General features: G+C 37.1%; 1 protein-coding gene across 7 annotated transcripts in view; it reads right to left on the reverse strand.

The window, feature by feature from the left end:
• Window positions 1-4,984: 4,984 nt before the first annotated feature.
• The window catches only part of XRN1 (5'-3' exoribonuclease 1), a 43,803-nt gene continuing 21,058 nt past the window's right edge, over window positions 4,985-27,729 (reverse strand). For 2 of the 7 annotated variants that reach the window (XM_065748543.1, XM_065748547.1), the window contains 25 exons: window positions 27,290-27,393; window positions 26,653-26,784; window positions 25,777-25,939; window positions 25,215-25,328; window positions 24,656-24,754; window positions 24,411-24,526; window positions 22,919-23,065; window positions 22,513-22,602; window positions 21,470-21,605; window positions 15,993-16,049; window positions 15,210-15,342; window positions 14,165-14,234; window positions 12,814-13,039; window positions 12,044-12,145; window positions 11,262-11,357; window positions 10,908-11,022; window positions 10,281-10,345; window positions 9,810-9,914; window positions 9,313-9,438; window positions 8,800-8,956; window positions 8,325-8,506; window positions 8,005-8,118; window positions 7,801-7,912; window positions 6,493-6,653; window positions 4,985-6,294 (listed from right to left, as the gene is read on the reverse strand). In XM_065748543.1, coding sequence (XP_065604615.1) covers window positions 6,004-6,294; window positions 6,493-6,653; window positions 7,801-7,912; window positions 8,005-8,118; window positions 8,325-8,506; window positions 8,800-8,956; window positions 9,313-9,438; window positions 9,810-9,914; window positions 10,281-10,345; window positions 10,908-11,022; window positions 11,262-11,357; window positions 12,044-12,145; window positions 12,814-13,039; window positions 14,165-14,234; window positions 15,210-15,342; window positions 15,993-16,049; window positions 21,470-21,605; window positions 22,513-22,602; window positions 22,919-23,065; window positions 24,411-24,526; window positions 24,656-24,754; window positions 25,215-25,328; window positions 25,777-25,939; window positions 26,653-26,784; window positions 27,290-27,393 — 3,213 coding nt within the window. In that variant the 3' untranslated portion in view covers window positions 4,985-6,003. Of the gene's footprint in view, window positions 6,295-6,492; window positions 6,654-7,800; window positions 7,913-8,004; window positions 8,119-8,324; window positions 8,507-8,799; window positions 8,957-9,312; window positions 9,439-9,809; window positions 9,915-10,280; window positions 10,346-10,907; window positions 11,023-11,261; window positions 11,358-12,043; window positions 12,146-12,813; window positions 13,040-14,164; window positions 14,235-15,209; window positions 15,343-15,992; window positions 16,050-21,469; window positions 21,606-22,512; window positions 22,603-22,918; window positions 23,066-24,410; window positions 24,527-24,655; window positions 24,755-25,214; window positions 25,329-25,776; window positions 25,940-26,652; window positions 26,785-27,289; window positions 27,394-27,729 lie in introns of those variants that run through there. The other 5 variants (XM_065748544.1, XM_065748545.1, XM_065748546.1 and 2 more) reach the window with 5 other exon arrangements.

The following is a 27,729-nucleotide window of genomic DNA, read 5'->3' on the forward strand; positions in this document are numbered from 1 at the left end:
CTCTGTACCCACTTCCTTAGCTCTAGCATTTTAAAAAGTTTTTATGTTACGTATTCACCTCAGCATCTTCAGTCAGTTTGCTTTTAAGAATTTCTCTATTTTTTCCTCTATTAGTTGTATATCCCACATAGATTCTTTAAGCCTCACCTGGAAAATTAACAGATGACCCAGAGTGAAAGTGATGAACCTTTGGCAAATTTTACTTCAATAATTTGCCATATACTGGTTCTTGGAAGTTCTTCCTGTCCTCCTGCATGAACTTACCACTCTTCTTGAAGTCAACAGATAACAACACATCAGCTAATCTAGCATTTAAGCTTCCCGGTTAAGTTTTAGGCAGTGACGTTCCTTAAGAGTTCCACTCTTGCTAAATAATCCTGCCCTCACACTGCCAACTGTTGTACCAACACAGCTGTTCTTGTGGCTCCTCGGCAGGCTCATCAGGCTGAAAAATAACATGAGCGAAAGTTTCAATCAGATGAATTTCTTGTTATGATTCATAATGCAGCAATACAAGCAGTTTGGCACAATCAAGTGGGAACAAATCACATGAGGCTGGTTTAGCCAGCATTTTCACTATAGAACTGCACATCACAACTGCCCACATATAAAAAGGTTTGCATTGAAGCACCTGGGACACAAGCAGTCCTTCCTTTTCACAAGCTCTACAACAGAAGTAACCTTTGACAGAGACTAAGGTGCACCTAAGGACAAAGTTTTAAGCCTTAAAATAGTTTATTTAACAAAGCAAGTGAAATGAGAAGTAGTATACTTGGTAACGTTCCATTATGTGCCCATGATTATAACCTAAGCAAGGTCCATGTTTGGGCACGTGCTATGTGTACATGCAAGACAATGTCATCCTCTGTACGTCTCTTAAGGAACTACAAACACCTTTGAAAAACAAGGGAAATTGTGTTGTGTGTATGCAATGTTTCTACTTTTGTATCTATGACTAATGGACGTGGAAAGTCCAGGGCTGAAGAGATCTTTAAAAGAACACTGATTTCGAAGTTTGGAAATTCAAAGGAAAGACTAAAAAGAAAGAGGGAAATGGCCATCAATGAAAGCTTATGTAGAAGGGCAAGAGAATGGGTATGCTTGAGACTAGAGGGATGAAGACATCCTTAAATATTGCTTCAGTAAGTCCAAGCTACTTTCAAATAAATAAATAGATAAGATAGATAGATAGTATTGCAAGTTACTGGCACAGAAATTACAAACTGGCTTTGGATTGCCAGCCTAGGTCTTTCTGATGCAAAAAAATGGAGGACTAAAGTTATCAACTTTCATATAGTAATGCTGATGCATTAATGATCACTGATCAGACTTTATTGGAGAAAAAAAATCAGTTTTAAAGAAAAATGCTTTCTCAGTCCTTTAAAATGATAAGTTTACTATTTACACTTGACCTATGGACCTTTTCCATTCTCTTTGATTTGTGTTATCCTTCAAAGCAGAAATAAAACAGGACATTTTTTTAATTACAGAGCAGTATGTAAAAGTCAGCAGTACTAAGGAACCTTTGTTGAAACAATGGATTCTTTTGTTAATAAACAACAGCTACTTACCTCTTGATATCTGATTCTTCCAAATACATATCAGTTACAGTCTCAATATTCATGGGTCCTCATGAACCTAAATTTGGATTCTTTGGGCCAAAATACATACTCACCCTGCCCTCTGTGCCTGTGATGTCACTATGTCTCTTTTCCAGAGATAGAAAAAAATATAACTCTCTCTCCATAGTAAAGAAGGCTGATTATGGAACACCTATAGAGATCACTTCTCAACAGAGGGGAGGGAAGAGATCCCTTACTGGAAGTAACCAGTCCTAGATTTGAGTTTCTTCACTCTCAGGGATCATCTGTGCAGTAGTTCAAATGAACTAAACTAAACTGAACAAGAGTAACTTAATTTTTGAATGGGAATGGCTATACAAGATTTATTATGCACATAATTTTAAAACATACTGATATCCCTTTACTTAAGTTCATTTTCTTTAGTGCTGTGTATTGAGACAGGACAAGGCAGAAATTGCCATACAGGAAAACTGAAGTACCTGCAGTCCATGGACTAATTTGCAGACAGGATAAGAAATGAAGGATCATATCCTGGCATCTTCACGTTGATTAACATGACCTGGATGTACCAAGACTTGACTGCAGTTCTGTACAGAATATAGTTAGGCTAAATTAAATAGCTGGTCATGTTGAGAGTTAATGCTCCAATCTTTATATCAGTCATTTTAATCATGCTAATTCACATAAGAATCTGTAAGAAGGAAAATACCAGATTTCTGTAAAATACAGATCCTAACAGAATTTGTATGCCACAATCAAAGGTACTAAAAATTAACAAGCATAACTACAGACTACAGTGTTCATTATGCATTACAAGGGAACAAGTAAAGTTTGAACACACTCAGAGAAAAAAAATTACATTCAGAATATTTTATATATATATATTCTGTACAAAGTCAGAGATTTATTTACCCTCTAAAATAATACCTAATGACATTAATTTGGCAGTTCTGAGTTTTAAAAGCTTGCTGTTATTATGGGTGAGGACATCTAATTATGAAACATACTTTACAATTTCTTTCTCGACAAATATAACATTGCATTATTTTAGTGCAGTTTGCCAATATGCTTCATTTAAAAACCTTATTACAAATAATGACTTACTCTACTCCAGCAGAAATATCAGCATACTATTTTGTTCCAGGTACAGAAAAAGGTAATGTTTGGTTATCACATATTTCCAGGTATCCATGGCTTCTCCTGTTCTTCAGCTGACAGCTATTTTTGCACCTTGACAAGAATTACTAGGACTGAACTTGCTGCAGAGTAATATTCTTACTGCCTTTAATTAGATTAATTCATTTTTCTTTTAATCTAACAGGTGACAGATGCCAGAGAAAGTTTGGAAGATCACCATCTAGCTAAATGCTTTTGATTTCAAACCGACCAACAGCCATTTAAACAAGATTCCAATCTTTAACTGAATAGCAGTTGAAAGCCATCAAGAAATAGCTCTGAGGAGTTGCCACTTCTGAGAATGACAGAACTTGGTGTTCATGAGATTGAATTTACATCTTAAAATTTTGATTTGGAGCATACACAAGTTCCCACATAGTATTTGAAAATAAAACAGTGAAAATATGGGTTTTTTTTTTTGTTTTGCTTGTTTCAATATTTAATCCAAACAGACACAGACACAATTTATAAAATTATTCTATTGCATTAAAGTTTTATATAGCATTTGACTCTTATTAATGGGTTTCCTTCAGTGTATCATATATTCATATTTTAAAATATTTTTGCACAGTCCTTTGTGCAAGTACATGCTAAAAATCTGCAAATGCACACTAACACTTAACAGCACAAAAAATACATTCTGTATCCATTCATATGCAAATTTAAAACATTTCACTTGGCAGGTAAACGATGAAAAGTTACTTTAAAAAAATCAGAAACTACAAAAATGTGCACATAAAAGTCTTCCCTTTTTCATTTTTAGTAAAATACTGCTCTGTATAAGATCTAATGAAAAATTCCAGTGCTTACAAAATACTTTATATCTATGAGAAAAACAAACGTTTAAATTTATACCTGTATGAATTAAACAATCACATCATTAAAATATGAAACCGAAGCCATAGGGAGATGGCATAGGTCAATGCAGATGTCACATGTACCAGGACATGTAAAACTGTAATGAACTGGGCACCAGGCAGTCTGTATCACAGAATATAAATATATATACTAAAACCCAGAGTCTAATACAATGTGCAGCAGCTACAGAATTAAGTGTTTAACCAGTTACAAAGATTAAATCTAGCATTTTTTTTTTTTCAGAAGAGAGGGAGGAAGTCTGGAAATGAGAAGTGATTAATAATAAAAACTGTTGTGTTTACTGGTATTAGTACTATAGTGTCCTTAATATTTTTTTAATCTGCATAAATTGGCTATCCAGATATATAAAAATTTGGTAATTTTACGGAAATTCAGAATTTCAACCGAAATGACAAAATGTTTACCAATCATATCTGTTGAAGTCTTTCACGATGACACCTGTAGTAAAGTTTAAAGGAGACTACAATCTGGGAGATAAGGTGATGCAAGAATCTAACACAGTCTGATCTCTTTCACAGGAATTTCTCAACAGACCTGGTCTCTGATGGTCAGGTTAACTCACACAGGACATGAGGGACTGGTATCTTTGTCTCACAGAATTTCATACAAACACTTCTGAAATAGGCATGAAAACATCCTGTGAGCATCACATTGCAAATGACAATAAATCACCATTATGTGTAACTTTCCCTTCATGGAATATGGCTTTATAATTTTTTTAAACTAAGACAATATAAAGAAAACAACAAAAATCAATGTGTTCTTAAGACTGAATATAGATTATTCTACAAGGTTTGCGATACTAAAAACATTTTTACCTCTATTAGAATTTTCATAGGATTCAATGCTATTGTTTAGGATAAAGTAGTATTAAGAAAAATCACAAAAAATAATAATGTGAAACTTGATAGTAATGGAGCTGAAAGCAAGTCTACAGACGTGCAGATCTCCCATGAAAATTCTGTGGGAGACAACAGAAGAAATCACTGAAGTGTAATCTATTTCTCAGCTTTCTATTTTCAGAGGAAAAATATTTTTTCCTTGAATAATTAGAATAAAGAAGAAAAATGAAATTTAATCAATGCCAATGAACAGCACCAAATGAGGCTTCAAATTCTTAGACTGAAAAATTATTATTAATATGAGTAAGATCAGTGCATATGGGCAAAAAATGAACAGGTACATACCTTTGAGCCTTCTCTTTTTATATATGAACTAAGCATGATGTAATTACTTCTCACAACACAGCTCCCTCTGAAAATACAAGTCAGCTGTACAAATACTCTTATGGAACTAATAGTAGTAGTTTATGATAACGTAATGACAATTTTGCTAATGACAAAACAAACAAACAAAAAAACAAACCTAAAAGTCACCTAGCCAAAAACATAACATACTGCAGAGAAAGTTTAAGGGCAAGCACTACTGGAGGGAAAAATGAACTTGGTAAGCATGATTTTGACAGCCATACTACACAGATAGTAGTATTTTAAAATCCGCTCGATTTTATAATGCAGAAAATTTCAGGATACCACTGGTATTTTAGAGGACTATGCAAACTGTAGTAGATATCCATGTTGCTTTAACACCAGAAAACAAAGAAATTTACAGGTACTAACTAGCTTTTAAAGAAACAAACAAAAAGAAAACAAAACTTTACCAAAGAGGTCTCTACTTTGTAAATATACTTTTTATTCAATACATCCTATAAATTAATCTTTTAAAATGGATTCTCCATCATCAAGCACATCTTGCCACTCTGTACCATCAGAGATACAGCAAAACCTATTTTTGAAAGTTATAAAGTTGTTGCCCTTAGGCAATCTACTAGTTCATGGTTGAAGCAAATTTGGCAGTTTGACTGTAGCTAAATTTTAATTACACTGATTTGTTTCAAAAGGACCTGGAGAGCCAATATAAAAACTTCATTTAAATAATATTTTCCTTTCTGTCTTATTACAGTGTGTAAAAATAAGCTAGAATACAAAATGTCATGCTAAGCAATATTTGATGCCCAACTTATTACTGCTCCATATCCCACTCAAAAAGCACAGCAATTCTGAATTAAGGTTGCCACTGTTATTGCTGCTTACCCAGTATAGTCAGTAAGCCACTGTTCAGATCCTAGGCACAATGAATGGCATGGTAACCTTAACTCAGCATTTCCTCCTAATTTAAGTCAAAATAATTAAGTTTTAATGTTATTTTCAATTTTCAGAACAATCTGAAATTAACAGCGAATAAAATGGATTTCATTCTATATTATACTTAAAGTGGCTGGTCTTTTTATTAGAGCTTTCTTATTTTTTTAAATGATATAACATTGGGGGAAGAGTTAAAAATAAAATACACCTAGCTACCATATTTATTCTGAAGATTTTGGTGTGCCAAAATTGACAGCCAGCTTTCTTGGCTTTCGCTTTCTGGAAGTATTTGGTGCTGATTTGTTACGAGGAACGCTTGAAGTAGCCACATTGTCTTGAAATGAAACAGTAGACTGAGCAGCTTGAGGAGATTTTAAAGGAGCTGAAGAACTATCTTGCTGAATGTGGTCAGAAGATACTGGCTGTTCATTCTTTAGTGGTGCAGCTTGAGGGGAACTCTGAAACTCCTTGAACTCAAAGTTTTTCTTGCTAGCAGCCCTTTTTTTAGTTACCTTTAAATTAAATAAATATTATTTAAAAGAATGCATTCTTAAAAAATGGCAAATATTCCACTATTAGAAAACATGCACGCAATTACTTAAAATAATTTTTTAACACTCATCAGTTCTTCACAGCAGTGAGGTGTCATATTCATCATGTAAATATAGTTTTACAAAAGTGAAATATTAAGACAAACGTACCAAACTTACCTGTAGAGGTATAAACTGGTTGTGAGAACCAACTGGTATAGTTCCTGCAAGAGACACGTTTCCTGGATAGGAACCATGATAATAGTGTTTGCCATGAATAGGCACTGGAGTCCCCCAGGACACTGGACCAAACATGTGAGATGATGGAGGTATTATATTAGCTGTGAAAATGAATATCTTTTAGCTTTCTTTTCTCATAAAAAGCACATCAACTCCCCAGAACCCAAAGTACCCTAATGACATTTGTATACACATTCTCTCTCCAATAATGCCTTATTTTCTTCATACTTGCTTGAAAACAGGTAGATACTGATTTTTCAACAACAAAACCAATAAACTGACTACCAAACAGTTCTGCTTTTACAGTACATCTAGGTGACAGCTCTAAGTTGCTACATCTTCATTTCAGAGTGCACATAAATTAGTGTAGATTTTCACATCTTCAGCCAAGTGAACAATACTAGTCAGGGGAAGTTCAGATTGGTTATTATGGAAATGTTCTTCTCCAAGAGGGTTGCTAGGCACTGGAACAAGTTCTCCAGGGAAGGGGTCAAAGGCACCAAGCCTGAAGGAGTTCAAGAAGCATTCAGACACTGCTCATAGGCATAAGGTTTAATTTTTAGATGGTTCTGTGCAAAGTCAGGAGTTGGGCTCAATCAACCTTTTGGGCTCCTTCCAACTTTGGATATTCTATGATTCTATCCTCAGGGGAAGAAAGATGTAGCAGTTGCTGTGTGGGTTACTAGGACACTACAGTTGTGATGGCTAATCACAAGCAGCGAGGATAAGTTTGATACAAAATAGTGGAGACAGAAATGCCACCAGGATTTGTAACACTTGTATACTGCAAAACATTATCCTGGTAAATAAAAACAGGAAAGTGAAAGTTTTTTCTGAACAAGTAGAATTACTAATGCCTAGATAATCATTAGATACAGTTGAAAACCAATAAATCCAGATAATTAAAAACAACTAAGGGACACCTTCTGAATTCTAAACTGGGAGTATCAGTTTTATATCAGCTTTGAACTGATTAGTATTTTTCTGAAGGAAAAAAACACCTACTGACATAATGGAGAATTACATTATTAAGGAAAAGAAAGAAGAAACAGTAATTGGGAGATATATGATTCTCTGAATTGATTTGCATGTTGATGAGAGGATATTCGTGCACTGTTTTCAAAGCAGCTCCAATGTAAAACCAAGAAGATAACCAAAACTGGGGCTTTTTGGAAGGCACCTCTTCTCATACAAAAAACTACAGGCAATCATGACAATATCTGAAATGTATACTAGTCAGATGCTTACCAGGGGGTTGTGTAAAGACTGGAGGAATAGATCCAGGTGGCACAGGAACTCCTAGTGGCTGATAATTTGGAAACACCGGTGGAGGAAAAGGTAAGTTCACTCCTACAGAGCTCTTTGGAAAAAAAAAAAAAAAAAAAAAAAGGATTACAAACAGACTCAATGCAACACAGACAAAAATTTTAGAAGGTTCTCTGCTGCCCTCACCAAACGCTGTAAAGCGAAAAGCGCGGCTTTCTCCTTTGCTTCAGCTTCGGAACGACACTGTGGTCCATGAACCAACAGTCCATTGGATAATTTTATGTGACAAACTGTCATAGTCTGAAAAAATGAGACAAGATTTTTCAGGGCATTTGTACTCCAGACAGACAAACAGTGAGATGGAAACAGGGACTTTATTGTTTGCTTTGAAAAAAATGGGAACAAAAGGAGCTAAGTTTTATTTTTAGATGGATTTCAGCACTCAGTCCAGATGTTTAATAAAGGGCAATGAAAGCTAAGGTGAGAACTTTTGCATAAGGTTTTACCTGTGGTGTTTTTACAAAAGAGAAATCAGGTTGTGACATTCCAACAAGAGAACAAATACGAGAAAGTTCAGAAACAGGAGTAGACAACGTAGGCTGTGGACCAACAAAAGGATGACCTCCAGTTTCCAATGCTGGTGTACTCTGAGGGCCTCCAGAGCTATGAGGATTATTCATATAAGCAGCTGATAAAACAAAAACAAAAACACTGCATCACAAACCTGCAGTGAAAGAATAGTAACTTTGTTATTAGCATTACTAGAATCATATTCATTTTTTCTGGTATTTTCACATCTGATGAACAAAACAGAGGAGAGTACGTATAAAGAAATTCCTAATGTTGAATAAAAAAGTAGAACAGTAAAATATGAACATTTAATTATTTCATTCTGAAAACACGTACTGAAGCATCAGCTATGGTAGTTCTAGACTACCACAGTTAGGTGAGGCTCTCAATTATGTTGATGTCTATACATACCCATTTTTTTGGTTTGTCTATACTGCAATGCATCTCCATGGCAATCCTGTCTACCAGGGGAAGCAGGAACATCATTAACCTGGGATTTTACTTCATTCCTCATTTCCAGGTCAGAGCCATCTATCTTCAAAATTTCTTTAAGCATCTGTGTTCCTTTCTATAAAAATAAAACAAAGTTTTCAGGGACATGATAGCATTCAGATGATACAACCTTCTTACTTCACTCTGGATATTACAATCAAGTATTATAAATGAAATACTACAATCAGTATTACCAAATCTGCCTTTATGTTTTTCTATCAGTTGCATTTTTAACAAAGCACAGATAAAAGCATCTTAACAAACATAAAGCATCTTAACAAATGTGTTATTTAATTTTGAGAGTAGCTAATTAAAAACTCATCAATATGTTCAAGAAGGCTGAATGAGGTTTCATGGAGTTACTTGTAATAGAATCATTGATGCTAGGAAAGCATAATCTAAATCACGTAATTCTTCCTGCAGTATACAGACCATAGCAAATGACTGTGGTGACAGATGTTCTTCATTTGTAGCTCTTGCTTCCTTGGAAAAAGTCTGCACTTCATTTTCTTTGGAAATTTTCAAAGAAGCTAGAAGACTTTCAAGTTCACTATCCTTCTAAAAAGAAATTAAAAAAAAAAGTACATCAACTTAGTGCACTACAAGCAGATGCAAGAGGAGAGATGTATTAGCTTGAAATTAATTTTATGCTCATTCAGGGTTTATTTTTTATTTTCTCTTTGTTTGGGCAGATCACAGTATGTCTTGTCAGAGTGGGAACAGATATCCAGAGATTGTATCAAATTTTGTACATGAAATGCAAGTGCTCTGTAAAGGGCTGATTTAAAGAATGATAAAGGCTACCTGAGTTTGTCTTCTATCTGTTACAAACAGAAATCTGAGCACAAGTGAACAGAAATAACAGGAACAAAACTAGTGAGAAACTGATATTATTACAGAAGCACATGGAAATCAACAGAACATCCCACCTTTCCACCTGTACAGGGACTATCACTTGCAGCCTTTTGAGTTACAGGCACACTTTCATTTCTCTTCAGAAGTTTGACATTGTGCTTATTCACGCCTGCAAAATTCTGAAATAAAGTGCAACATTTATTATTGAATACTAATACTCTCTTACTCATTATAATGCAATCAAATTAAAAATGCATCTGCAAGTAGCTTCTACAAGCTAATATTCTTAAAGGATTTCAGTAAAATCTGTTTTCCTATTACAACATAGCTTTTACAACCTGAGATGAACAGGAAAAACATTTGTTATCATCGTTATATTCCTGATACTCTCATTTTCTGTCTATACAATCTCTCTAGAGAAAAAAAAGTTTACTTATGAAAAGAATCAAGTAATGCGTTCAATAAAGATAAATCCGTACAATGATAATCTGAAGAGAATACGGCGAAAAGACAAGAATACATTTACTCAGCATAGAATAAACTACCTGTTTGTTTGATACCTTATTATGGGGCTGATCTTCACCTCTTGTAAATCTGGAATCTTCTTTAACTGCAAATAGAGAATAAGAATAAAAAACAGTTTTAAGAACATTACAAAATATAACAATAACAAAGATTCAAAAAAAATCAAAATCTAACAACTCCATACTAGTACAGAGTTGCATTAATTTGAATGGTTGCATCATATGTCTCCAATTCAGACTTAAAAGGTTCTTCGGTGTATGCATTTCTTATAGAGAAATTCATGATGTAATGAAAATGAAGCATGTGGTGACATTTAATTTTATATTCTATAAACACGATTGTTTGCAAGCCAAAGTCTTTCTTGTTTGGCTGTTTTTCTGTTTGCTTTTTGTTTTTCAGAGTTACTTATGAGGAAACTCAACATAATGATGAACAACTTGGTTAAGAGTTTGGGATTAAATGTACATTAGCTGTATATGCACACCAGAGACAATACTTGACAATAACATGTGCCATGTAGTCCTTGTGTAACTATAATGCACTATTACTTCCTGTCAGTAACTACAAAGACACTCAATAGCCATTTTAATGAAGATCAGTAAGGCAACTAAGTTCTCCCAAATGAAGATTTTAATCCCAGTACTTACATTTTTTATATGGCTCCTGTTTTCTTTGCTGACTTCTAAAGCTGCCATCATTAAAGCCTGGCTTATAGAACTGATTGCCAGATCCGAGCTTGATTTCTTGAGGTAGAACTGCACCCTAGGATTTCAAACATCAAACCTTAAAAACACCCCACAACTACTATCTATCATTTACATAACAGTCCCTCTTCATTGCCTCTTTCCAGCACCCTGCACACGCTGTGCAACAGTATTTTGATCCATAAAATATATTTGCAAAATTAACTACGAAATCATCTGATGGAATGAAATAACGTAGAGAATTAAGAACCTTCATATTTTGAATCCAGAGTTTTGTTTAAAAGTGCATACACTAACCTTCTCACGTATGTTTTGCTGAACATGGTGAGACTTCCCAGAACCCTGCAATGATTGCCACATGCTGCAAAATTCATCATCTTGCTTATTCTGTGCCTGACAAAGTAAGAAACAATTACCCAATAATCTAAACAGTTTTAAACTCAACTTCTGAACAGCCAGTCATATACAAAGATACTCTGGAAATGCTAAGGCCCCAGTTTAACAGTGCTCAGACAACAGAACTTCTCATACTGACATTAGAAGAATTTCAGGTATTTAATGTGTGATGGGCTACAATGTGTTTATGCAACATATTTTCAAAAGAACCACTATTCAGTTGCAATGAGCCTAGTGTTGGAGATTGTTTTCCTGAGCTCACTTACAATTTTCAAAGGTTACTAGCATAGAAAAGAAACGGACTATAGCTGAACTCAGATGATAATTCAAAATGGCTTTGAAAGCATGCTCTCATACTAAAAATATTCTTACATTTTATAAATAATGACTTACTTTTACGGCTTTCTCACGCTCAACGGCTTCATAACTTTACAGGTATGTCACCACAAAATTAAAGCCTAGCTATACAAACAACACCTCTTTTGAAAGTCCAGAATCTGAGTGAAGGAATGAGGCAGCAGGATATTTTCATTCATGCAATAACTGGGACAAATTTTGCCCTAGTCTGCACATGGACTAAAACAGCTTGGTTTTCTTACATCAGATGTTTGTATATGATGAAAAAGGACATTTACAGGCACTGCAAATACTGGCCAAAATACCAATTGAATGAGGGTACTCACTTTATTTTTCTGATTGCTACTCAGAAACAATCCTTTGTGGGGTGAGTTGGAGGTCCTCTGATTTTCAGCCCTGAGATTGTAATGCTGTCTTCCATTCAGTTGCTAAATCAAGAGAAAAGAGAAAATCTGAAATGTGTCACTACTTTACATTTTCTTTTGAATAGTACTCTTTATTCTATAGATTTAGAAAACATGATGCAATTCTTCTTGAACATATCTATTAACATTTAGTTACACATTATGCTTATGTTCTTTAAAGTCACTTATTAAAAATGAAAGATTAATTAAACTGATGAGAACCCCAATTCAACCATCATTTCCTCTGCTTTTCTTCATTTCTGAATTAATCACAATCAAGATGCAAAATTGACAAGAAAATCAGGTCTAGTCTTTCTGAGCAGGGGTACAAGCTTGGCCTACAGCAAACACTAAGGAACAGAGCATTACGGAAATAATTACATCTGTGACAAACCAAGCTACTTGTTAACACCAGCTGCAGTGTCACTGCCCTGATCTGAATAGTTGCCTCCAAATCAAAGCTATTCAAATAAAGCAGAACAACTGTCAGAAAAGAACTTTTGGTCTCTTTAACTACTGGATTAATTAGTTTATCCAAGGTAAGATAAGGATAAGGTAAGAGATTCTACTTCTAATATACCAATGTAAAAGCAATTGCTTTTCAGTTCCAGTAAGGATAACAAACCATGGTTACAATTCAGGTTCTATATAAAACTATGTACACCCATACATAAATGTTATTAAAGTCTTACTTGAGTAGGAACAAAAAGGGAGCGAGGGGAATGGTTGAGGCCACCAAGATGCACTTTTTGTGAGCATACAGATGATAGATCAGATGCATATGAATTGTAGCTATTCACAGCTGGCTGAGGTTTAACTATGGCCGTCAATTTTTGATTTCCCATTTCTGACCGAATACCATAAGACAAGTTAATTAAGGCACTTGATGGCAGACGATAACCTCTGGCAGGCGAGCACCTTAAGAAGAGCAAATTTAACATTTATTTAACATTGTTTAATTATTGACATTTCAATGCATCTGTTTTGACAATGCTGTTGTCTCTACACAAAAAGATTACTCAAGTTTAAGCGTCAGAGACTGAAAATTTCATCAAATACTGAAATCTAGTACCATTACACAGAACATTAAACCCATCTGTTGTGTTCCTCTTCGGCCTCTGGCTTTCAAAAACTGTAAAATCTATGAACCAAATTTATACTGGACCTTTCAGTGCTCACCTAAAATTTTAGAAGTGAGTAAATCGCTATATCATAGTTCTATAAGTATTTCTGTTAAAAAGTGTATATGTATGAACCAGAAAATAATATTCTTTTCCTGAGGTGAAAACTGAAGACAGTGGCAGAACAATGATTTGAAGTTACCAACTATTTAGTCAGTTTTGTATAATTCTTGATACTAAAGATAATCTGTGCTACAGGACATGTTCTTGAAAGGAATAGGATTTTTATGCTTTCTACACACAGTGAACAGGCAAGATTCTCTTCTAATTTGTCTTAAAAACATAACTTGTCTAGAAGCAAATTCAAAACCAAACAGCAAAATGAATACTACTGAGTAAATGACTGCACTTTAAAATTCACCTGCTTACTTAGATACAGAAGAGTTATTGCACTCTAAAGTAAAAACATTAACAATGCCTCCACATGAAGAACAATTAAGATTTTTTAAATGGTAGCTTGTTTAATGTTCAAGGACCAATTTCTGAGATCAGAGTCCCTTTTTCAGAGGAGCACGATTACCAACTGAGTTTTTAAATTAATGTTAAACAGATAATGATAATAACCTGTTCTATACATATTTGCTTAAAAAGACACTCCAATGTAGTGCTTTATTGTGCCAGTTCCTATCCGTCTTCTAAAAGTTAGTTAGTAGCTCTGAACTTTGGAAAACAACAAAAAACAACTTAAAGGCATTTCCTCTTCAGAAAAATTATTCCTACTCAAAGAGAAAAAGAACCATGATGATAAATATAATTGAGAAACAAAGCCCTAAAAAATAAACAAACAAACAAAAAAAAGGCATCTAAAACCACTGAAAACAGATGCCAACAATGAAATGGCTATGAAATCCTCTGCACAAACCTTATTGTTAGGCCTCCGAGGAATTCTTCATCAAACAAAACTTCAAAGAGCACATCTGTTTCTCTACTGGCTATAGAAAATGAAATAAAATGTCATACTACATATGTGACAAGTAGCTGTTTAATCTAAACTGTGTACTTATCAGTTATATAATAAATAATGAAAATATAGATTATTTAGCTAAAAGAAATCCTTGTTCTTTAAATTAGGAATTTTATCAACAATTCAGAAATGTTTCCCCAAAGGAAGTAAAATATGGCTGCCCTTTTAAATATACTTTTATCAGAAATATACCATGCATAACAACTTATCAACTTGCATGATTGGTTGGTATTATAGGTGATTTACAGCAGGATATCACAGTTGTCAGAAACTACCAGAAAAAAAGATCCAAATGATACTTTATATCCAGGCAATCAGAAACTGACATCTTCAGCACTATCTTCAGTAATTATTTCTTGCATAATGATAAGTCAATATTATGTTAACAATTTCTATTACTAGATCTCAAGCTTTTACATCCATCTGCATAGGTAAATCCTTTTCTTTACCTGACACAGATAGTCTTCTTGTCAAAGAAGCTGTAAATCCTATTATTTATCAGAATTCAAATATCATAAAGCAAAATTCAAATTAAAAAAAATGAGACAAGTGATACCTGATAAAATGTACATTAATTGTAAAGTATTGTTTTTACTCCTAATTTTTTTTTTTTTACTGTTTCTGTATCTCTTCGTAACTTCATTTAGTCCTTTTTGCAGCCTGTTTTCTTTCTCACTCATCTCAGTGCTTTCCTCATTTTAAGAAAGGAGCAAAGGGTAAATAATTTCATATTCAAAGTACAGTTGGATAACACATGAAATTAAAAAGGAATACCTGTAGATTTATTTAACAGTAAATAGTGGCTTTGAGTTGCATATGTTTCATAGGTGAGAAATAGATGTTTACCACTACTATGCAAAAAAACCTTTTATGAAGCCTAGTTTCACATCACTAGCTTAACTGTTACATAGTTATAATGCTACAGTTCTGAAGAAAATATTACCTCCTTTAATTCCTATAATGGTACCTCGCAGACCAACTGGAACAGAAAAGTTCTCTCTTACATTGACAACACGGTCGAACAGCCTATATTCTGCATCTCTATCTGGAACAACTCCATTCTGCTGTTCTAAAGGCTGAGAAGAATAAAAAAAGGGATTACAATCAAAATGCATTTATAGTAGTATCTGAAACATACTATAATACAAATTCTGAAAAAAAAAAACCAGAACCCTTTCCATTCACACACAATGCAAACAATTTTCTTTTAATTATTTACTGCAACTCACTCTCTGCTTCTGTCTGAGGAACAGCAGTGCTGTGCGTGACTTAAGACAGAGCAAGGGAATCAGTTCAGACAATCTAAAACCATCATGTGTATCATCCCTGAATAAGTAACTATCTATATAAGTGAGTATCTGAGAAATAGCAGGGAAGACGAGCAAAGATCATATATCAAGAAGTGATCAAAATGAAAACAGGGAAGAGGAGACAAATGAAAAGTGCATGAAAACAGCCCATGAGAAGTGAAGGAGACTGAAAGTGAGAAAAAAAGAGAAGAGCTGAAAGTTGTGCACGAGTATATAGACATGAATGAATTTGTAGTTAAAAGAAATTCCTTTTAGAGAGTGCCACTTTGAAGCCGATTTTCTAGGAGGCACAAGAAACCTTATTGTCCATAAATACTGCTCTAAAATTCTGCTTTCTGAAAGTTGAAAAGCTAAAGTAAGAATGATCTTGACAACGTATATTTCAAAGAAAATAAAAGATGTTTAATGTCACTTACTCTATACAGCAAATGGGGTTTCACAGTTACTCGCACCTTCTTGTTGCTCTTTCTCTGCTAAAGGAAGGGTACAACAAGACATTTGTAAAAAAAATGGAGCATTCTTTTGTTTAAAATAAAAAGCCTTAGTGAGACCTGTACAATTAAGCTGGTTAAATCCAGTTTTTAAAATACAACTGATATTTTTTTTTAAGACCTTGCATAGACCTCGCGAGAGGCTGATGTGGCGTAGGCGTTGCCAGGGAAACGGCGGGGGATTTAAAACGATCAGAACCCGGAAGTACCGCTCAGTCCTCGTGATCAACTGCTTTGGAGTCGGCACAGCCGGAGCTGCAGTGGCTGATTGAGGTACAGGGTGGGTTTTCGGGAGGTTCCAGTCTCTCGGGAACCGAGTGAGAGCAGCTAGTCCCGGCAGACCCCGGCAGCTCTCTCTCGCGAGAGGCTGACGTGGCGTAGGCGTTGCCAGGGCAACGGCGGGGGATTTAAAACGATCAGAACCCGGAAGTACCGCTCAGTCCTCGTGATCAACTGCTTTGGAGTCGGCACAGCCGGAGCTGCAGTGGCTGATTGAGGTACAGGGTGGGTTTTCGGGAGGTTCCAGTCTCTCAGGATCCGAGTGAGAGCAGGCAGTCCCAACGGCTGTTCTCGCAAGAGGTTAACGAAGCGTTAACGAGGCGCAGGTGTTAACGAGGTAGGTGTTAACGAGGCATAGGCGTTGCCAGGGTTTCAGCGCCCTCGCCCACACTCCTCAGCTGATTAGGACTGAAGGGGTATATCCCTGAAGGGCTCAGGGAGGGCCGCGAAGTATCACATTACAATTCATATCTATATATATATTATTATAAACCATTATTTATTTATTTACTCTCAATTTTTTTTTCGTTTCTTTGTTTTTATTTTTTTCTGTCATGGTCTCTACAAGACAGAGGGCTTGCCTTAAGAAGGCTGTGGCGACCCAGACAGAAGGTCTGCCTAGAAGTGTGGCTACACAGGTCTCTGGTTGCAAGGAGTGCCAGAGCCTGCTACTGCTGGATGAGGGTGCTAAGCAGTTCTCCTGTGCAAGGTGTGAGCAGGTGGAAGATCTGCTTAACATGGTGGTTGAATTGAAGGAGGAGGTTGAGAGACTGAGGGCCATCAGGGACTGTGAGCAGGAGATTGACTGGTGGAGTAACTCCCTAGAGTGCCAGAGAGAAAGGTACCAGGGAGATCCCCCACAGTTTCTGGTGGACTCCCTGACCTGTCCCCGTAGGGCAGAAGGGGGATATCTGAGGGATAGGGAGGGCTGGCAGAGAGTCCCTGCTCGGTGCCGTGGGCGATCTCCCCCTCTGCCTCCCCAGTGCCCCCAGATACCCCTAAGCAATAGATTTGCAGCATTGGAAGTTGAAGAGGTGATAAGGGGTGAAGTGCAGGAAGATTCCCGCAGGAGGTCACCAATGGCAAGGCAGTCACCTCCGTGCATTGAGACTGCTGCTACTAAGAAAGAAAGGAAGGTGATCGTAGTGGGTGGCTCCCTTCTAAAGGGAACTGAGGGCCCCATTTGCAGACCAGACCCAAACCGCAGGGAAGTGTGCTGTCTCCCTGGGGCTCGAATCAGGGACATTGCTAGAAGACTCCCGGACTTGATTCGCCCCACCGACTATTACCCATTACTAGTAGTTCAGGCAGACTGCAATGAAATATCTCAGAGAAGTCTGCGAACTATGAAAAGAGATTTTAGGGGATTAGGGCGATTAGTTCAAGGGGTGGGAGCACAAGTGGTGTTTGCTTCCATACCTTCTGGGGTGGTGAAGGACACAGAATGGGCTAGGAAAACACAAGTGATGAATAACTGGCTGAGAGGTTGGTGTAGAGATAGACACTTTGGGTTTTTTGACCATGGGACAGTTTACTCGGCTCCTGGCCTGTTATCTGTTGATGGGACGCACCTATCCCAAAGGGGGAAACGAATCCTAGCACAGGAGCTAGCTGGACTCATTGAGAGAGCTTTAAAGTAGCTGTGACGGGGGAAGGGGATAAAACAGGGCTCTCCAGTAAAGAGCCTAAGGAGGCTGTGCTGGAAAAAGGGGTGAGGCAGATATCTCAGCTGAAGTGCATCTATACCAATGCACGCAGCATGGGCAATAAACAAGAAGAGCTTGAAGCCATTGTGAGGCAGGCTAACTATGACCTTGTAGCTATTACAGAAACATGGTGGGACCTCTCCCATGACTGGAATACTGGGATTGATGGCTACAAGCTCTTCAGAAGGGATAGACAGGGAAGAAAGGGTGGTGGCATAGCTCTCTATATCAAAGAGTGTTTTGATGTTGAAGAACTAGTGGTTGGAAATGACAAAGTAGAGTGTCTATGGATAAGGATCAGGGGGATAGTCTTTAGGAGTGACATCGTGGTGGGGGTCTGTTATAGACCACCTAGTCAGGATGAAGAAATAGATGAGATGTTCTATAAACAACTCGTAAATGTTGCACGATGGCCAGCACTCGTTCTCATGGGGGACTTCAACTTCCCTGATATATGCTGGAAATACAATACTGCGCAGAGGAAGCAGTCCTTGAGATTTCTAGAATGTGTGGATGATTGCTTCCTGACTCAGCTGGTGCAAGAGCCTACCAGGGGAGATGCCTTGCTTGACCTACTTTTCACTAACAGGGAAGGACTAGTAGGGGATGTGAAGGTTGGAGATTGTCTTGGCCGGAGTGACCATGAAATGGTGGAGTTTGCTATTCTGGGTGATGTCAAGAGGATGACTAGCAAAACTATTACCTTGGACTTCCAGAGGGCAGACTTTGACCTGTTCAGGACGCTTGTTGCAAGGGTCCCTTGGGACTTGCTCCTGAAGGGTAAAGGGGTCCAGGAAGCCTGGATGCTCCTCAAGATGGAAATCTTAAAGGCACAGGAGCAGGCAGTCCCGGAGTCCTGTAAGTCAAGCCGGAGGAGCAAAAGACCAGTGTGGATGAACCGGGATCTTTTGTTGAGACTCCGAGAGAAAAAGAGAGTCTATGTCCTCTGGAAGATGGGTCAGGCTACTTGGGGTGACTACAGAGAACTGGCCAAGATCTGCAGGCAGAAAATTAGAAATGCTAAAGCCCAGCTTGAAATTAGGCTGGCTACTGCTGTAAAGGAGAACAGGAAACCCTTTTACAAATATATTAACAGCAGGAGAAAAACTAAGGAAAATTTCCCTCCTTTACTCAACGAGGCAGGCAATATAACCACAGATGATAAGGAAAAGGCTGAGGTTCTCAATGCCTTCTTCACATCTGTCTTTAATAGACAGGACAGTTATCCACATGGTACTTGCCCTGACCTGGAAGTCCGGGACGGGGTGCATAATGCACCCCCTGTGATTCAAGCAGAGACAGTCAGAGATCTTCTCCTCCATCTGAACTGCCACAAGTCCATGGGGCCAGATGGGATCCACCCAAGGGTGCTGAGGGAGCTAGCAGAGGTGATTGCCGAGCCACTTTCTGCCATCTATCAGCATTCCTGGTTATCTGGAGAGGTCCCACAAGATTGGAGGCTTGCCGATGTGACTCCCATCTTCAAGAAAGGCCGTAAGGAAGACCCGGGGAACTACAGGCCTGTCAGCCTGACCTCGGTATCAGGGAAAGTTATGGAACAGATGATATTGAGGGAGATCACACGACACGTGCATGGCAATAAAGGGATCAGACCCAGCCAGCACGGGTTCACCAGGGGCAGGTCGTGCTTGTCCAACCTCATCTCCTTCTATGACTGGGTGACCAGACAGGTAGATGAGGGAAAGGCTGTTGATGTAGTCTACCTGGACTTCAGCAAGGCCTTTGACACGGTCTCCCACAGTATTCTCCTAAGGAAACTGGCAGCCCGTGGTGTGGACAGGTTCACTCTTCTCTGGGTGGAGAACTGGCTGGAGGGCCGTGCCCAGAGGGTAGTGGTTAATGGAGTTAAGTCCAGCTGGCGTCCTGTAACGAGTGGTGTCCCCCAAGGGTCAGTTTTGGGGCCCATCTTGTTTAATATCTTTATTGATGACCTAGACGAGGGAATTGAGTGTATGCTCAGTAAGTTTGCAGATGACACGAAGCTGGGAGGATGTGTCAAACTGCCTGAGGGTAGGGAGGCCCTTCAGAGGGATTTGGATAGGCTGAACAGCTGGGCTGAGCTCAATGGGATGAGGTTCAATAAGACCAAGTGTCGGGTCCTGCACTTTGGCCACAATAACCCCATGCAATGCTATAGGCTTGGGGCAGAATGGCTTGAAGAATGTAAAGAGGAAAAGGACCTGGGGGTGTTGGTTGATGCTCGGCTCAACATGAGCCGGCAGTGTGCCCAGGTGGCCAAGAAGGACAACAGCATCCTGGCCTGTATTAGAAATAGTGTAGCCAGCAGGAGCAGGGAGGTGATCATCCCCCTGTACTCAGCTCTGGTACGGCCGCACCTCGAGTACTGTGTTCAGTTTTGGGCCCCTCACTACAAGAAGGACATTGAGGCCCTGGAGCGTGTTCAGAGAAGGGCAACAAAACTGGTGAGGGGCCTGGAGCACAAGTCTTATGAGGAGCGGCTGAGGGAGCTGGGATTGTTCAGTCTGGAGAAGAGGAGGCTCAGAGGAGACCTTATTGCACTCTACCACTTCCTGAAGGGGGGTTGTGGTGAGGAGGGGGTAGGTCTCTTCTCCCTGATAAGTAATGACAGGACGAGAGGGAATGGCCACAAGTTGCGCCGGGGAAGATTTAGATTAGACCTGAGGAAGCATTTCTTTTCTGAAAGAGTGGTCAGGCACTGGAATGGCCTGCCTAGGGAGGTGGTTGAGGCACCATCCCTAGCGCTGTTCAAGAAGCGTTTAGATGAGGTGCTAAAGGACTTAATTTAGTAGTTGGGTAGAGATAGTGATAGGAGGATGGTTGGACTAGATGATCTTATAGGTCCTTTCCAACCTTATGAACTTATGAACTTATGCATAGTCTAATGCCAGAACTCACACCAACCTGCGTCCCCCCAAGTAACTCCAAAGAAATCAGCCTGTTATTTCACGTATCTTTGCTTTTACCTTTGGCTTTAGTAACTCCATTGGCATCTTTTTTGATCTATGGTCCTGAGCAAATAGCTTCCTAATTTTCCTCACTAAACGAGTTTTCACGAAAGAGAAAAGCAAGGGAAAAAGAGCTATTAGTGTACTTGGAAATAGCACTTTAGTAGTTCAGAATATATACCGATGCCTTTTACTTTCTGAAGTCACCAAGAAGCAGAGTTCAGAGTATGGCCTAATGCTGCTGAATCGCCTCAAAAAGAGTGAGACAATTAGGAAGACCAAGAACAAGCTCTTCTGAATTCCTGTGACAAGTTGCATTGCAAATTCATATCTTGTATTATGTTTTGTATTCTTTTTCTCTGGAATGACAAGTAATCTTACAGTTGTTTATTCTAATTCAAGACCTTGGAAAATAATGAGTAATTGCTTTTTGGTTCTCTGCTGTTCACAATGGTACTGAGCTGCATACCTTGCATTTCTCTATTTCTTCTTCGATTTTCTCAGCGATAGCTGCATCCAAAATTTGCAAGTCACAAGATGAGCGAGATAAAGCAGAGACAGGATGTGCCTTCAACCAGGCAACAATTTCTTGAACTTTTTCAGCTCTAAATTAAGGAGGAAATGAATTTAAACCTTTCAAGTATACATGTATATATTAAGCATTTTATGAGGTTCCCTGATGTTAACACTGAAGTATTATGATAAAGGCACAATGCCTGTATACGTTCATAAATGACCTATGAGTGCTCTATGACTTAACAAAAGAGATTAAAAAAACAAGTCTAACTGAATAATGCAGTACTGCTTCAAAATTATAACCTTAAGTTTTGCCTCAACAACAAAACAAAAACAAACAAACAACAAGCCCAGGAAGTTATTAAAAAGTATTTAATAAATTATATGTGCATCTAAACAACTAACACAACTAACAGCTGTGATTAAAGGTTCTGCAACAAACTACTGGGCATTCCTCTGAATGTAAACGGAGAACAAATCTGAAATTCTTACAATGGAAAAGTCCATGAATATGTCTTACTACCTAGCAATAAAGGGCTTTTTTTAATGCTATTATAACATATCTGGATCAAAGGTTGATCCCTGTCTTCCATGATGCTGACTGAATAAATACTAAAATTTGCACCCAGATCTAAAAATAAAAAATGACCTTAAACACTTAAAATAATTACTGCTTATTTTCCAATGATCTTGTGGTGACTGTCAGTATTTTGTGAACTATGCATACTGAAATCAGCTTTAAAAGCAAGCATTTTGAAGTAGCCACAGAAAACTACAGTTCTCATTTATTATTACACTTGGCATAGGGGTCTGACAAACACTTGGACTCCACAACTGAAATGCAGTGCTCTGATCATTTTTTCAGACCAAACACAGACAGTTAAGCTGCTTAAGGAACAGCACTGTTTCAGTTACCTAGCTGCCTCCATGATTTTTACTACTGACATCCTTTATGCTTATATTAGCAAAAAAAAAAAAAAAGAGGAGATGGCTTACCCATTTTCATCCTCACCAGGCCAAATGTCATCTTCATAGAATATATCTTCCTGGCTGTTCTTGGCTATATAACTGAACAGCTCAGGGACCCTAAACATTGAATAAAAAGAGGGGAGATTTAGTTACATATTAGCACAGAGAAACCAAAAAATGTAACCAAAATAAATAAGGCTGGGAATTGAAACCTTCTGGATTACAGACAAATTATTTTTTGATTTTCTGTTTACTTGCTAAACACAAGCTGCTGACAAAATTACTCTATCCTCAAATACATTCCTCCTTAGAAGGAGAAATCACTGGAAGGAGAAGATGAGAAGCATCAAGGAACCAAGAAAAGCAAACTCTTCAGATCTTAGAACTACTACGAAGTTGGATAGTTTAGATCAAGTTCACATCCAGTATCTACCTTTCTAAATACTCCGCAAGTAGTTGTTCAACTGCAGAAGAATACATCCATTCATTTCCAACTTTCTTAGTATAGCCAGGAACTTCTTCATTTTTCTTATTGAACTTAAGGTTTAGCCCCACGTTTGCTTTGTGATCACCATGAGGACTGGAAAAAAGAAAAAGTTAACTAACTTGCAGTAACGTATAGGCACACACACACACTACGTGATTCTTAGCCTTAAATCACAGAAAAGCAACATTCATTGAATTGTTCATTTGTCAGCACTGCAACAACTGTAAATATTACAGAACTATGGTAGCTGTCCACATGCATGCCCAAACCTTAATGTAAAGGAGTATTTAATTATTTGCTCAATAGATTCAGCATTTACCATGATGCAGAAGGATGTCCCTGAACCATCAGCAGGGAATAAAACTACACATTCTTTCACAATAATATGCTCATATACCATCTTCAGTTGATCCTGGAAACCATAGTTCAGAGAACTAGACTGATTTCTTCCATTTCATACTTTGAACAGTTTTTGTCTTAATTAGCACAACTTTTAAATGTAATGAAGTACAATTATTTTTTCCTTTATACTAGCAGAAATGGTAAGTACAATAAAATTAGATCCCAATTAAGCTTTTTATTCTCATTGCAGCAATGAGTGTTGTTTATCCTACACAGAATGATTCGTATCAAATCAAACCTCACTTTTCAGTTGTTTGATAAGGCTTTGCATATAGTGCAAAAGTTGCAAAAATTGGTGCCCCCTTTCATAGAACAGTCGTAAAAAAAAGACTTTGAGAAGACTTAACTTCTACTTAAACAGGGGCACAACTAGAAAAAATATTTCAGACTAATGATCTAATTAAATAAGATTTTACACTTAGTGTTAAAAATTAAAAAAACAAACAAACAAAAAAAAACACACCACAATGTCCTCCAATTTTTCCTGAAACAGAGAAGACATTGTTGTGAAAATACCTGGAATCATGAACTCAGAACAATAACTTTATCTGTGAAAGCAATAACATTAAGCCAGGAAGCTTATTTCACATACTGAGATTATCGCCTCCTTTTTGAGAGAAAAACCTCAAAGAACCACAAAGACACAGAAGCCCTGCATGATCATTGAAGATTTCTGGTTTCTATAACCCAGAAGAGATATATTCAGAACATATTTTTCTCAGGTACTAAGATAAATTCCAAACTTTCTATATATAGGGAGCTTTCCTGTATTCTGGGATTCTTCATGATGTTTGAACAAGCATTCAGATAGTGATGCAAGCCATTTTATGTTCTACGTTTGTGATAAGAGGGAAAAAACACTGCAAGTGAATTTAATTAACAGCAAATATCCTTCAAACTTTTACATCACATATCAGTTCTATGGTTTGAAAATAAAAACAGCATGAAAAACATAGCAGAGAACTGTGGAATAGCCTTAGAATTTACAAGCTATCTTACAGGCAAAATACGCAAACAGGTTTGTATATGAACTTACTTTTTCTTTGATCCTCTTCCAATAAAGATACTCCCTGTAAATCTGGAGACTAGATATCCACTTACTCCAAGACGGCTGGCCAAAATGTATGCAGGATTGTACTTCACAGAGTATTTCTTTGAAACAAAAGAAAAACATAAGGATTTTCATAAAATAAGCAAAAGAATAATATGGAAACATTTTTGAAAGACGGTAAAACTTATTTCACATGACATTTAAGCTTTTACCAGGAGGCAAGGACTTACATGCTGATTCTGTATTAGACGATCGAGCTGAGGTTCACATGGAATACTGAAAACTACACGAATTCTACCTTCTGGTATCACATCACGTGAATCTTGAACCTTGCAGAGAAATGCAACACATTAAAAGTTACATAAAAACTGCAGTTTCAGGACTCTGGCCCAGAAGTCTATTTTATCAATAGTTTTGCTGAAGCATGCACAGAGATGCTTTAGGATTCATCATCTTTCCCTGACCTTCAACAGTACTTTGTCACAGATGTGATCAAACAGCAATAAATGAAAATAAACCAGGACTGAAAACAGTCCGAAAAAGGACCTGCATGTATTAACAGTTATTCCTCATAAATGAAAACAATCCTTCATTCAAGTTATGCTACTTAACACTCGTTATGTCAGCTACAGGGAACAGCAGAACCACTCTCTATTTTGAATAACCATTGGGAAGTACTGGGGAATTTCAGCTAGCAAAACAATCAGTACTGCCACACAACATCTGAGATCATTTTAAGGTTTCAAGTAAGGAAATTTGGGGAAAAAAAACAACAAACATGGAACTAACTTCTCCCATGCAGCCATAGTATGGAGATCCCAGCATAAAGGCTGTACTGCCAGGTGGAAATAAATCATCCAAAGTTTTGATGTTCGAGAACCGAGAGTCAAAGGCTTTGATATCCTACATGAAAAAGACAAAATCGATAATATTAAATGTATCATTCAGTTCCAGTAGAATCATTAAGAAGTTCATACAGACAGATGCTTATTTCAAAACATTTTCTTTCACAACCTAAGTAATTCATCAAAGGCTAAGAAGTTAATGCTGTATTATAAACGCTGGTTACAACACAGTCAACTGTGCTACCTTGTAGTGCATCACTACAGTATTTCCTACAAAATACCATTAGCTATAAAAGTCATTTTTTCAGGCAGATATGTGCTTTGCAATAAGGTTCCAAATTTTGTGACAAAATACTTGCCCAAGTACATTATTTTTTCTTACATACTACATGACATTAATTTGTCTATTTTTGTTAATTCTTTTGAATAAAAGGTGTGTATGTTCCTCCCCCACCTCAACGGTGTAAAGAACTATGTGCAAAAAGATACTGAAGTTGTATATTTACCTTGACAACAGTTTGGTAAACAAAAGGAAGAACTTGTTTTGACCACTGCTTCTCCAAATAAACTTGACCATTTTGGTTTAGTTGGTATCTATTACCAGTGAGTAACTGAGCATACACAACTACTGATGTCTCATGAATAATTATTCCTTTTCTTCTCTGATAACTGAACACAAAATAGAACATTTAGTTTTATTATGACAAACAGAACTTCACCAAGATGGTGTAATTAATTTCTTAAAATAAAAGTTACTCTTAACAAAGGGATTTTAATGATTGTTTTCCCATTTTATAAAAAGTATCCAGAACAAACAGCTTCACCAGTTCCTTACCCACCACTGCACAGCCATCAGTGTAGCTGAGTTTGCTGAGCATATTTTACCTTCACATTGGAAAGGGTTAGGAATAGTTAAGACAGTTAATTCAAATCATAGGTAATAAAATGGCAAGCTGCTGTAACTCAGATGTGTCCTGTTGAGCACCCATGCTCTAGAAACGTAAGCAGCACTCAAATTTAACAATGTTAAACCACTGAAATAATACATTGTTACTATGTGACTCCATTCTACATACTTTATACAACTGCCAATTACTAAAATTAGAAAACTGATTGGGAAAGTAAATACTGATAATCATTTACTGAAAATCCTTTTGAAACAAATTCTGATTTTGAACACTTAATTACTAACTCCATTTATTCTACAATTTCAACATACGCTTTTTAAACTTTTTTTTTTTTATTTATTTATTCCAGCAGACTCATTAGCACTCATTGTGCACACAGCACCCCTTCTCTGCTACTTAAGTATATGCTAAGGCATCAGAACATAGTTAAGCTATAAAATGCAAAGTTACAGTTTCACTTTCAAGGTTACTTACTGCTCTGAAACACTCTGAACTTCTTTCTGCCACATGCTTTGTTCCTTATCTCCAACAAATGTCACTTTAGTCGGGGGCACTGCATTTCCCATGTAGAGTTTCTGTGTTCCACGTGGTTCTTCCAAATAAAATCTTGAAAATTATGACAGATATGAATGTAATCAAATAAGGCAACTCCATGCATAACCAAGCATGAGCAGAACTTAAATAGTTAGAAATCAATTTCTAAGGACATGGAAACGTTGTAAAAGGAGTTGGTAAAAATGCAAGAGGCCACACATTTACAGCAAGTCACACATAAGAAATACCAGTGCACGTGCTGAAAGGAAGATTGTATAGAAACGTTCTCTTCTACATTACTCAATGTGGATTTCCATATGTACTTTCTATCTCAAATTTAAGAATGAGCTTGCAAAAAATTTCAAACCTCCAGTAAAATACTGATGAGTTAGGCTTCTACACTGATAACCAAATCTCAGAATTATATACAAAGATTCTTCCATCAAACAACTCCAGAGTTATGAAAGGCTATTTACTGTTAAACAAAATCAAAACTGTTTTACAGCCTAATAATCTTGTATGGAATGAAAAAAAAAAAAAAAAAGAAGGCAATTATTATCTATGAAACATCTCTTACTTAGTTTCTCCATCTGACACAGCAACAACTCTGGCTTCTTCAAGGTGCGGCCAGTTAACAAAAACCACCTTTCCAAGTACCGAACTGGCAACATTTTCCACTGTCTGAAAAAAGGGGTATTCAAATGATTTCTTAAAAACATTTTCAAATTGTTTTGCAATAAAAACGGCTCTAGTTAGGGAACAATTCTCTTGCAGAACAGAACAATAATCTTGCCTTACAATATTTTGATAGATACCACACATAATCTGATCAGAAATTATTAAGAGAATCACATGTTACATTTTAGGAAGAGTATCATACTTCAAATGTGCATATTTGTATCTAGTATATGTTAGTTATAGGAATGGGGTTGATGTTCATTTCTGGTAGTTTCCAACCGTGTTTGGGGTTTTTTTTTTTTTTAAATAATTTAGAAACTGATGATATGAGCTTAGTAA

This window comes from Cyrtonyx montezumae, unplaced genomic scaffold (assembly GCF_038088225.1).
Source record: "Cyrtonyx montezumae isolate F1298 unplaced genomic scaffold, pur_monq_1.0 scaffold_5, whole genome shotgun sequence".
NCBI classification, from domain to species: Eukaryota; Metazoa; Chordata; class Aves; order Galliformes; family Odontophoridae; genus Cyrtonyx; species Cyrtonyx montezumae.